At 41.3% G+C, this 13,280-nt stretch overlaps 1 protein-coding gene across 1 annotated transcript in view; it reads left to right on the top strand.

The window, feature by feature from the left end:
- Window positions 1-11,330, top strand: part of LOC146606821 (uncharacterized) — a 45,944-nt gene extending 34,614 nt beyond the window's left edge. The window contains exon 5 of the mRNA XM_085349359.1: window positions 10,703-11,330. Coding sequence (XP_085205485.1) covers window positions 10,703-11,319 — 617 coding nt within the window. The 3' untranslated portion in view covers window positions 11,320-11,330. The remainder of the gene's footprint in view (window positions 1-10,702) is intronic.
- The last annotated feature ends 1,950 nt before the right edge of the window (window positions 11,331-13,280 follow it).

The raw sequence follows: 13,280 nt of genomic DNA, 5'->3' as shown, positions 1-13,280 counted from the left end.
GTGTCGCCCCTGTCAGGACTGTCTTATGTTGAAAATAATTGAGTACAAGAGAGAGGAAGACACCCTACAATGAGTTGAAACGTCAGCTTGTTATTTATTCCTCCATATTCATATTTGTCATTCATATGGTCACTTTGTTTGTCCCTCCAAATTGCAGTCGTCACTCCTTCGCCTGTGCTTCGCCCCTGCACCTGCAGGCACACTTACAGTGAATATCAAATTTAATAACAGGAAATTAACTAGGCATGTACTTTTCTTTCTTTTTTTGGCCACATTTTTCAAGTGACCTATATTTGACAACAGCATATAAAAAAATAAAACAAAAAAAAGAACTTTAAATTATGTTTTTGGTGTGCCATCTCAATGTTTTCAGTGGCCCCCATATGGCCACCCATATGAAAAAATTCTGGAGCCGCCCCTGTACATTATGACTGAGTACATCCACTAAACCTTTTGTGGATAACATAACAATCCCCATGAGGACTGAACGATCAATTTAAAAATAAAATATATCGATTTGAAACTAAGCTTTTAGCAAACCACACAACACTATGATAGGTGTGTCCTTGTGCCATGTGTTTCTGGGTCTTTCTTCTTCTTTCCCTTTGGATTCCAGCACAAGGCCTGTGTAGTGATGTTATTGGTGGACTTCCTGATTGTGTGGCCAATCCAGCACCACTTTCTCTCAGAACTGTATTGCTATTGGTTTCTGGTTTGTACTTGTCCACAGTTTGTAATCCTCTCTGGCCACTGGATACGGAGGATTTGTTTTAAGCAGCTGCTGATGAATGTCTGCAACATACAAAGCGCTGTCTTTGCTTCATGTTTACGAGCTATAGAGAAGTATAGGTGTGACCCTGATTTTAAAAATGCTCAGCTTCAGAATCAGAATACTTTATTCATCCCGAGGGAAATTAGGGTTACAGCAGGCAGCACGCTAATGGCGCATGCGCACTTACAAAGGAACCTTCTGACCAACTTTACACAAACATCACATTGGGCAGACATGGACATTATGGACAATGCTGGGCATCCTCTGCACACGGCCATTAACAACCAGAAGAGTCTGTTCAGTGACAGGTTGCTTCTCCCAAAGACAAGAACTAACAGACTTAAAAACTCCTTTGTCCCACACGCCATCAGACTGTTTAACTCCTCCCTGGAGGGGAGAGGGAGGGGAAACAGGAGGACAAAGGAGGGGGGAACAACTAAGCTGTAGTGCCTCTTCACCTCACTGTGCAATACCTTTTGTGCAATACTTTTGTAAATAGTCAACGGTGCAATAGACTCAATACTTGAAATGTGCAATTCACTTGTATTTTTATTTTTATTCCTATTTATTCTATTTATCCCCTTCGTATATTTTATTTATATTGTCTCTGTATTTATATATATGTGTGTGTGTGTGTGTGTGTGTGTGTGTGTGTGTGTGTGTGTGATATATATATATATATATATATATATATATATATATATATATATATATATATATATATATATATATATATTCTGTAACTCTGTAACTTCTGTCGGTGCTGTGCTTTTTTGGAAATCGAATTTCCCAGAGGAACCCACCCGAGGGATTAATAAAGTTCTATCTAATCTAATCTAATCTAACATGTCAGAAAGGTAGGCTGATAGGAAAAAACAACGAAAATACACTACATGAGGTAAGAGGAGGAGAAAAAAAACTCCACTCAGACTGAGCTCCTAGTGGGAGAACAGTTTGATAACAGAAAAAACACCTCAGCACAAAAGCACATGACTATCAATACACCATAGAAACACAAGACAAGCAACAGGGGCGGGTAAAGGGTAAGAGAGAGCCGGTGTAGACAGCGCATCCGGTCCTGCAGCATCTGTGCTGGTCCAGTTGACTGCTATCTTCCCCGGTAGGGCACAAGCATCGAAGGCGTTGGAAAGGGAGAGGGGATGAGTGAGTGCTTATCAGTGTAAGTGTGTGTGTCTGCGTGTCCATAGTTTAGTTGAGACAGTGTCCTTCGGCCTATCAGGCTAAGTAAACAGTCCTCCAGCCAATCCAGGTGTCCTTGCATGGGATGGGAAGAATAGCCGTAACACAGCTTGGTGAAATTTCTGACCTCTTGAGTTTCAAACATTTTTTAAAATGATGTTGTTTATTTTTTCTTACTTTTTTTTACACTAAATTTACTAACCCAAGGTGTTATTCACCCCTACTGAGATTTTCAAAGGTCGTCAGCTCAATTCTCCTGCTTTTGTTGTGCAAACCACCCATTATCTTTGAGGCCTGGCACGTTTACTCAGAGTAGCTCAGATCCAAGGCAGGCCAAACCTCTGTGTTACAACCTTCAGAAATGCCTGCCGTATCTATACAAAATATCCCACACATTGACTGACCTGCAAATGTGTAAGACACATTCACAATATATGGAAACACAAGTCTGTTTTATTTATAAAAAATTGTGTGAAAACAGAATGAAAAGTTGCTAATACAATGACATGAGTGACATGTGTGATCTCCCCAGCGTTGCATGTTCTCTCCTTTGCCTGTTCATGTAAAAATAGCAAAACATAAAAAATTAATTCTGTCCCTCAGTTCCAGGTTGGTTCATCTCTTCATCTTTCTGCCTTTTGTCTTAGGTTACTCTCCCACACAGTCTGTCTGTCTGTGTCATAGTCTGTTTGCAGCATTCAGCAATGCAGTTCCTTGACTCTCACCACAGATCTTCCATTGTGACTGTGTATGTGAGGGAGTGGCATTGCATTACTTCAGCACAGTGCTGTGCATAAAAGCAGACAGCCCAGGCTGGAGAATCATTTCTTCTTCGCATTTCTGACAAGGCACATCAGGATGGCCTCTGTATCACTGCCTCACAGGAAGAACATCTGCGCGCAACAGGCGCGCATCCATTTCCTTGCTTCAGGAAATGGATGAAGCAGACTCTGATGGAGGAGAGGTTTCATTTGTCCAGCAGGCCACTGATACCTCCTCAGAAGAATCTAAAAAGGAGACGGAACAAGAACCCAACATGCCTCCATGGAAGAGGCACCGTGGTACTGGGAAGCCCAGTCTGAGCCACACGGCAAAAGACGGCACTGTGTGGGTAGAGGAGGACATTGGAATGCCCAGTGCAGTAGCAAATCGCTCGTGCTTCACTCGTGCTGGACCCACAGAGTCTGCTAAGGTCTGTCATTGCCATAGTACGTAGGGCTGCTCAATTAATCGAATTTTAATCACGATTACGATCTGGGCTTTCAACGATCATTAAAAATGACTGAGCCGATTATTAGCCCCTCCCTAATTTATCCGCGACACCTTAAAGGCCGGTCCGTGAAAATATTGTCGGGCATAAACTGGTCCGTGGCGCAAAAAAGGTTGGAGACCGCTGATTAAGAGGACCCGAGGGAAGCTCGGAAAGCTAAGCAGAAGTTATTTGGAGAGTGACTGCCGTTGGTTGAAAAGAGAGTTTAAAAAAAAACAAACTTCAGTGGTGTTGCACACTATTTTATATTATTTTTTTAAAGTCATTGTTAACCCTTTAAAGCCGGTCAGAGCAGCACGCTCCGTTTTGCGTAACTATTTTTAAATCCCTGTAGAACCTGAACCGTGTAAGCTAGCGCAATAATTTGTTTTGCATATGAAACCGGAGGAGTTGTACTTACATCTGATGCCATCAGCTTGTCCTCGGTCACGGTTTCGTTCCACATATAGCTTTGCAAAAATTGCATAAAAAGCGCTTGCAGGAACAAAAACATAATATTCCAGAAACACGCTTTGCCGTTCCTATCAGCTGTTCGTAACACTTCCCACAGTGAAATGATGCACATGCTGTTTTCTTTGCAAATTTGCATCATAGGATTGTTTTTTGTTTTTCCTGCAGTATATAAAAATTGCTGTATCTCCAAAATAAAACTATGAAGACACTCAAAATAAATTTCCTGTGGTGGGAAACTATTTTTTGCAACTTTATTGTATTTAAAGTTTTGAGGGATAAGCCCCTTAAATTTCTCCAAGTAGAAATATACAGTGGGGCAAAAAAGTATTTAGTCAGCCACCGACTGTGCAAGTTCCCCCACTTAAAATGATGACAGAGGTCAGTAATTTGCACCAGAGGTACACTTCAACTGTGAGAGACAGAATGTGAAAAAAAAATCCATGAATTCACATGGTAGGATTTGTAAAGAATTTCTTCGTAAATTAGGGTGGAAAATAAGTATTTGGTCACCTCAAACAAGGAAAATCTCTGGCTCTCACAGACCTGTAACGTCTTCTGTAAGAAGCTTTTCCGTCCCCCACTCGTTACCTGTATGAATGGCACCTGTTTGAACTCATCATCTGTATAAAAGACACCTGTCCACAGCCTCAAACAGTCAGACTCCAAACGCCGCCATGGCCAAGACCAAAGAGCTTTCGAAGGACACCAGGAAAAGTATTGTAGACTTGCACCAGACTGGGAAGAGTGAATCTACAATAGGCAAGCAGCTTGGTGTGAAAAAAATCAACTGTGGGAGCAATCATCAGAAAATGGAAGACATACAAGACCACTGATAATCTCCCTCGATCTGGGGCTCCACGCAAGATCTCATCCCGTGGGGTCAAAATGATCATGAGAACGGTGAGCAAAGATCCCAGAACCACACGGGGGGACCTGGTGAATGACCTGCAGAGAGCTGGGACCAAAGTAACAAAGGTCACCATCAGTAACACACTACAACGGCAGGGAATCAAATCCCGCAGTGCCAGACGTGTTCCGCTGCTGAAGCCAGTGCATGTCCAGGCCCGTCTGAAGTTTGCCAGAGAGCACATGGATGATACAGCAGAGGATTGGGAGAATGTCATGTGGTCAGATGAAACCAAAGTAGAACTTTTTGGTATAAACTCAACTCGTCGTGTTTGGAGGAAGAAGAATACTGAGTTGCATCCCAAGAACACCATACCTACTGTGAAGCATGGGGGTGGAAACATCATGCTATGGGGCTGTTTTTCTGCCAAGGGGACAGGACGACTGATCCGTGTTAAGGACAGAATGAATGGGGCCATGTATCGTGAGATTTTGAGCCAAAACCTCCTTCCATCAGTGAGAACTTTGAAGATGAAACGAGGCTGGGTCTTCCAACATGACAATGATCCAAAACACACCGCCCGGGCAACAAAGGAGTGGCTCCGTAAGAAGCATTTGAAAGTCCTGGAGTGGCCTAGCCAGTCTCCAGACCTCAACCCCATAGAAAATCTGTGGCGGAAGTTGAAAGTCCGTGTTGCTCGGCGACAGCCCCAAAACATCACTGCTCTCGAGAAGATCTGCATGGAGGAATGGGCCAAAATACCAGCTACTGTGTGTGCAAACCTGGTAGAGACCTATAGTAAACGTTTGACCTCTGTTAATGCCAACAAAGGTTATGTTACAAAGTATTGAGTTGTATTTTTGTTATTGACCAAATACTTATTTTCCACCCTGATTTACCAATAAATTCTTTACAAATCCTACCATGTGGATTCATGGATTTTTTTTTCACATTCTGTCTCTCACAGTTGAAGTGTACCTCTGGTGCAAATTACTGACCTCTGTCATCATTTTAGGTGGGGGAACTTGCACGATTGGTGGCTGACTAAATACTTTTTTGCCCCACTGTATTTGTGTGGGCTGAGATTTTACTTTCAAAGAAAACACAGTAATGATCAGATAAGCCCACATCAGACACAGTAATGTTTGAAATGCTCAGGCTCTTGGAGATCAGTAGGTCAAGAGTGTGTCCTCTATTATGTGTGGCCTCTGTTACATGCTGAGTCAGCCCAAAGTTGCCCAGAGTGTTACTCAGGTCTTTAGTCCCTTTGTCCTGAGGGTTGTCCACATGGATGTTAAAATCCCCAACAATAATTACACAGTCGAAATCAACACAGATCACAGACAGCAGTTCACTGAGGTCATTAAAAAAGTCTGTGCAGTATTTGGGAGGCCTGTAAACATTAAGAAACACAACTTTGGACGGGGCCTTCAGCTGTAAAGCCACATATTCAAAAGACTGAAAACTTCCAGGAGATAGCTGCTTACATTGAAATGATTCATTAAATAAGACAGCAACCCCTCCTCCTCTCCTGCTCACCCTGGCCTCACTGATAAAACTGTAGTTAGGAGGGGTCGTCTCGATGAGAACAGCTCCACTAAGCGAGTCATGGACTAAAGTAAAACAGTATGTTGGATGTGCCATGCAATGCTCAATTACATGGGTGGGAACTAGTGTGTTAGCGCAGTTAGCTCGTTAACGTGTTGGCCGTCTAGCCCCATGCACGGGGCGATCGGTGGTAGCTCGTTAACGGAGATTTGCCGTGTTGTGGCGTTAAGGTCATTTCAACGAGATTAACCTGAAAGCACTAGTGGGAACACAACGACTATGACTGCACATTTACGCCGACATCATCCTAGTGCAAAGACAAAAACAACAAGCATGCTACTAACTATAGCCGAGTCATTTAGACAGCTGTTAGCACATGATTCTCCTTATGGGGACCTGATATGTTTAATATGCTGCTGAGAATATAGCCCAGAAGAAGCGGATAGTATAGCTTTTATTTTGGAAAGAGACATTTCTCTGTAATAAACTCTCTTTTCCAAAGATGAGTGATTCCTCAATCAGATACAGGGCTCGCAAAATCGCTAGCCCGACATCCTGGGGCTAGCAATTTTTTCAGTCGGGCTACCAAAATCTATCTCTGCCCTGCCCGTCGGGCTATTGTAGGAAGGAAAAATATATGTCAATGCTTTTGCATTCTTTCAGAAATGTAGCTGGGTAATTATGTCATTGGCATCGGTGAGCCACTGTCAATATGTGACATATTGAAATCCCGTTTGAATTTGCGCTTGTTTTTTTGCTTTCACTTTGCAATTTTACAGGTCACCAGAGAACTTCAATCTATACATCTAAAAACCACAGACCAGGCGAGAAATTTGGGTGTAGTGATGGATGCAGACCTAAACTTAGAAAAACACATTAAGACAATAACAAAATCAGCTTACTATCACCTCAAGAATATTTCAAGGATAAAAGATCTGATGTCTCAACAGGACCTGGAAAAACTAGTCCATGCATTCATCTTTAGTAGGCTTGATTACTGTAACAGCATCTTTACAGGTCTACCTAAAAAATCAGTCAGACAACTACAGCTCATTCAGAACTCTGCTGCTCGAGTCCTCACTAAGACCAAAAAAGTGGACCACATCAGTCCAGCTCTGAGGTCTTTACACTGGCTGCCTGTCCGTCAGAGGATAGACTTTAAAGTTCTGATGCTGGCCTATAAAGCTCTGAATGGTTTAGGACCAAAATACATCAGTGACCTCCTAACCCAGTATGAACCTTCCAGATCCCTCAGGTCATCTGGATCCGGTCTTTTATCAGTTCTCAGAGTCAGAACCAGACACGGAGAAGCTGCATTCAGCTTTTATGCTCCTTATATCTGGAACAAACTCCCAGAAAGCCTCAGATCAGCTGAAACACTCAGTTTATTTAAATCCAGGTTGAAGACTCACCTGTTCTCAGCTGCATTTGAATAAAGCACCAAATCCACACTTTTAAGCTTAAATTTCAAAACTTACACTAACTACTGATCTTATCTATTTCTGATTTTATCTGTCTTGATTTTATATACTGTTTTGTTTGTTTGTTAATTAGTTAAGCTTAAATTTCAAAACTTACATTAACTACTGATTTTATCTACTGTTCTGATTTTATCTGTTTTGATTTTATATACTGTTTTGTTTGTTTGTTTGTTTGTTAAGTGGGATTAGAGCTCTGGGTAGCTCCCCAGCTGGGTCTAGACTGGGTCTAGAGAGTATTTTAAATTCGGGGAATTTAAAACAGAAAGTAGCTCGTCCACATAAGGACTGGTAGCTCCCCTTACGATAAGGGTTCAGATCGCGCGAACAGGTGTGGGATTAGAGCTCTGGGTAGCTCCCCAACTGGGTCTAGACTGGGTCTAGAGAGTACTTTAAATTCAGGGAATTTAAAATAGAAAGTAGCTCGTCCACAGAAGGACTGGTAGCTCCCCTTACGATAAGGGTTCAGATCGCGCGAACAGGTGTGAAATGTGTGTGTTTAGTTAGTTTGTTTGTTTGCTTGTTTTAATCAATTTTAAATCATGCTTTTTATTTGTTTTTGTTTCTAATGTCTCTGTAAAGCACTTTGAATCACCTTGTTGTTGAATTGTGCTATACAAATAAATTTGCCTTGCCTTGCCTTGCCTTGCCTTGCTTACCTTCAGGGTCATACGTCACATGAAAACCAAAATAATTCCAAACGCCAGATCTGAATGAGGGTGGGGGAGGTTCATGTTGCAAGGAGAGCTTAACTTCTGTCTTGCTAGCTTGCCCTGCGCTCTTCATTCTGACTATGCTGTCTGTGTTGAGCGCTCAGTGGATCTGCGTTCGACTACTCCGCCTAGGCTGCACTGTCGAGCGCAGATCCACTGAGCGCTCCACACAGACAGCATAGTCAGAAGGAAGAGCACAGGGCAAGCTAGCGAGACAGAAGTTAAGCTCTCCTTGCAACAGGCAAATTGACCCTCATTCAGATCTGGCGTTTGGAATTATTTTGGTTTTCATGTGACGTATGACCCTGAAGGTAAGCGAGTCATGGACTAAAGTAAAACAGTATGTTGGATGTGCCACGCAATGCTCAATTACATGGGTGTGAACTAGTGTGTTAGCGCAGTTAGCTCGTTAACGTGTTGGCCGTCTAGCCCCATGCACGGAGCGATCGGCGGTAGCTCGTTAACGGAGATTTGCCGTGTTGTGGCGTTAAGGTCATTTGAACGAGATTAACCTGAAAGCACTAGTGGGAACACAACGAATATGACTGCACATTTACACCGACATCATCCTAGTGCAAAGACAAAAACAACAAGCATGCTACTAACTTTAGCCGAGTCATTTAGACAGCTGTTAGCACATGATTCTCCTTATGCTGCTGAGAATATAGCCCAGAAGAAGCGGATAGTATAGCTTTTATTTTGGAAAGAGCCATTTCTCTGTAATAAACTCTCTTTTCCAAAGATGAGTGATTCCTCACCAATTCCTCTGACATCGTCTTATTAATCGTTAGCTTACTATGCAAACATGACAAGTGAAATCTCCCGCAGCTTAAACATGTGAGAGGTTGATCGCGCAGAGAATCGCTGAGCTTATGTGAGTGCGCGTGTAAAAGCATTTCAGTTCTGCTGAGCCAAATAAGACAGGTCAGGGTGAAGAAGTGACAGCCAAATAAAAGCTTACCACAAAACGGAGAAGTTATGACAAATCAGACTATAAGGCAAAAAGAAAGTGCAGCTTTATGGTTTCATGGACAAAATAATTTCTGTGGCTGCAATATGACGAGCTATATAACCAGGGCTGCACATAAGTGGTCCACAGGTGCGCATTCGCTGTCAAAATAAAAAACGCGCACAAGGGTTAGGGTTAAATTTAAAAACTGTACTTTTGAGTTAAAATATATATTTATAATTTTAATAAATGACAAATTAAAAAGGCATGAACATTTTTTTTTGTATCGAAAAAATATCGAACCGTGACACCAAAGTATCGAACCGAACCGAACCGTGAATTTTGTGTATCGTTGCACCCCTAATATATATATATTGGGGGTGCTAGTAGGTGTTAGGTTCAGGGAATTTACGCAAATTTGCACGGGGTTAGTAAATCTAGTGGTAGGGACTTGCACCAAGAAAAAAGTCAGTATTTCTAGTGTTAACCATAATGTAAACCAACAAGAGGCCACCAGACAGGAAAACATACAAAGAGACTTTAAGAGAATGCTAACTGCCCCAACAGTACTGACCTAAGCCTAATCTTAAAAGTAGAGAGGGTATCTGTCTTCCGAATCCAAATTGGCAGCTGTTTTCACAGAAGAGGGACCTGAAAGGTGAAGGTTCTACCTGCCATTCTCCCCAACTTTCAGGTAATGAATGGTTAATCTAAAAAATAAACAAAAAAATACTGCAGTGAGTGTCCTGTAAAGTTTTTAACTAATTTTAAATAAACTTTTAAATGTTTTGTGCACTTTGATTAAAAATTTTCAGGGATACGACTTTGTTTTGTTTGATTATATATCGTCTTTATTTTCTCATCGTAGATGGTCTGTTTATATTATTTGTAGAGTTTGTAAATGAGCAGCCAAAATGGTTTTCACTGAGTCAGCAAAACTGTTTCTCCCCACAACATGATTTTCATTGGTATATCTAAGCAACATGCTTACCATGTGGAGATTTGCTAATGGTTAAGGCAAAAAATGTATGCTTTTTGATCTGTCCCTTCAGATTTTCCACAACATGACTGTAAGGATGTGGAGGGGCTCACAAATCAGCAGGTCTGTAACCAGGAGAAGAACTCCAGTTTAGGCCAGGAGGATCCTTCACAGATTAAAGGGGAACAGGAGGAACTCAGTACCACTGAAGAGGAAAAACCGCTTGTACTAATGCAGGAGACTGCAAATTTTCCATCTCGTGAAAAAAGTGACCACAGTGAATCAGAACCATGCTGTGACCAGTGCCTTTCTCACAACTCTTCTGACACAGATGAGGATGAAAGCAAGGATGGTAACTCACACAGAAATAAGTCGGAGCAAATCGTATCAGGCTTGTCAGTTCAAAATTCCAAGACAGCTAAGTTATGTAGAACCTGTGGGAAAAGATTTATTTGGAAGTCAGACTTAACTAAACACATGCGAATTCACACAGGCGAGAAGCCACATTGCTGTAGTAGTTGTGGGAAAAGATTTACTAGGAAGAGTCACTTGAATATGCACATGCAAATTCACACAGGTGATAAGCCACATTGCTGTAGCACCTGTGGGAAAAGATTTACTAGGAAGAGTCACTTGAAGAGACACATGCAAATTCACACAGGTGATAAGCCACATTGCTGTAGTAGTTGTGGGAAAAGATTTCATGTAAAATCAAATTTGAAAACACACATGCGAATTCACACAGGCGAGAAGCCACATTGCTGTAGTAGTTGTGGGAAAAGATTTACTGTGAAGGGTCATTTGAATATGCACATGCGAATTCACACAGGCGAGAAGCCACATTGCTGTAGTAGTTGTGGGAAAAGATTTCATGTAAAATCTAATTTGAATATGCACATGCGAATTCACACAGGCGAGAAGCCACATTGCTGTAGCACCTGTGGGAAAAGATTTACTAGGAAGAGTCACTTGAATATACACATGCGAATTCACACAGGTGAGAAGCCACATTGCTGTAGCACCTGTGGGAAAAGATTTACTAGGAAGAGTCACTTGAATATGCACATGCGAATTCACACAGGTGAGAAGCCACATTCTGTATTACTTTAGTACAGTTGAAAATGCATTTCGGAAACCATCCTACATGCTAAGTTTCATTCTTAGAAAATGGTGATGGCAGATCACATAAACAGTGTTTGGATCATTTAAAAATGAGCATTCGGGAAAAAAAACTTCATTTTGAAAAGGTTTTCAGAAGCTCAGTTTCTTTTTTCACACATGGACAAGAAAAAGTGTTTGTCTCGCAACATGAAATGTTTGCACCTTTATCACATTTTCTGACATCATTTTTTATTGTTTATGGGCTTTGTCTTTACTGAAGTTTCTTCATTTTCTTTGGCATGGCCTCAACAGTGCTTGAGATATTTTTGGGTCTTGACATAAAAGAACTATTTCTCAGAATCACACTTGGAAATATCAGTTTAAAAAAACTACCCGTGTACATGCGGTAGCCTTTATTGAAATCAGTTTTTTCTCTGAAGTTCACAGTTTGAAGGTGTTTAAAGCATGAGACAGTTTACTAACTGTACACTGTTCGCTAACTTGCACACTGCCAGAACTCCTGTTGGGATTTTGTTTTTGTTTTTAATGAATTTATACACTAGATTGACATTAATGGGAAGTGCTTTGTAGATGGAAAGGGAATATTTTAGGGAATGACAATGTTAGGCGGTTGATTCAAGTTCTCGTATTGTTTGTGACCCATATACTTAGGTCATTTATTATTCATATTTTTAACATAGCTTGCACTACTGTTATGTGAACACCTGTTGATACCCAGCTGTTGTTTTGTAAAAGGACCTCAGAAGAGTCCCGGGAGTCTTCATCTTTATTTATCTTGATTGGTGTTTGGCCTGCATGTACTTATGGCGAACACCCTAGTGGGCTTTTCTTTCTTCTAAATCTTTGTTAATCTTGTATGTTCAATAAAACTGTTGGCATCACACTTCACTCATCTCCTGTAGATTTTGTGTTTTGGTTTCAATTGTGTTCCAAAAGCCTGAATCAACATCTTTCCAGCCTATAGAAATTCTGCAAAGCCTTTAAAATTTGCGACCCCACAATCCTGCTGCTCTTTGAAAAACTAACAGTACTTCCAAACGAGCTGTTAAACAGGGCTTCGTGTGATCTGCCTTTTGGTGATCAACTGGTCAGAAAGATTCAACGCATTCAAGTGGATAATCATGCTAACTTCCTTGATTCTTGTCCTCACTTTCCAGGTCCTCAACGGTACTCCATCAATGTCTCCTGAAGTTGTGTGTTTCAGAACAAAAGTGGAGCAAATAATAGCAAACACTGAACACACACCTCCCCTGTCTGCCAAGAGCATGTCTAAGACTTTTCTATACCACCATCAGTGACGTGAAGACAGATTGTTCAATATTAGATTATTCTGTTATTATATGTTACCTTATATATGTAATCAAAGTAGTTGAATTAGAATACTGCTGTAGATCACATTATACCCTTTAATATAGAGTGTGTGAGCTGTATGTAGTTTAGTTCTCATTATACTTTTGAGTTAACAGAACATATTCACATATTAGTTCATTAGATAAATGTGCAGAAATGAAATAGAAGTTGATTTAAGGAAAAGCAGATGCTGGCTTCACGGTGCAGTTGAACGCTGGCAACGCGAGAGCGAAACACGTCCGTAGGTTTGGTTTATGATACGGCGTGTTCCGGTGGTGCGGCCGTGAAGTGCAGTAGTGGTTGGTGCTAGTTTTAGTACATTGGATAGAGGTTTTGACGGTGGTTTGTGGCGTCAGTCGAGTTTTAAGGGCTGCGGTCATAATACAAAGTAAAATTTTAAGTACATAGAGCAAAACCTGGTTTATGATGTCAGGTATAACTTCGGGGATGCAAGCATCACTTTTATGATGCGACTTTGCCCTGTTGTGGCGGTCATAAGCGCAGAGAAAGGGGTATTTTGGTCTATGGTGCAGTGTGCTTTAAGAAGATCTAACAGTTGAGCTCAGAAGTTTCTGTGTAATCTTCCACTGATGAGGAAC

Source organism: Diplotaxodon limnothrissa, unplaced genomic scaffold (genome assembly GCF_057381915.1).
Source record: "Diplotaxodon limnothrissa isolate DT_005_m unplaced genomic scaffold, D_limnothrissa_male_GT1.1 unmapped_scaffold_6, whole genome shotgun sequence".
Taxonomy (NCBI): domain Eukaryota; kingdom Metazoa; phylum Chordata; class Actinopteri; order Cichliformes; family Cichlidae; genus Diplotaxodon; species Diplotaxodon limnothrissa.
This window is presented reverse-complemented; position numbering and strand designations above follow the sequence as displayed.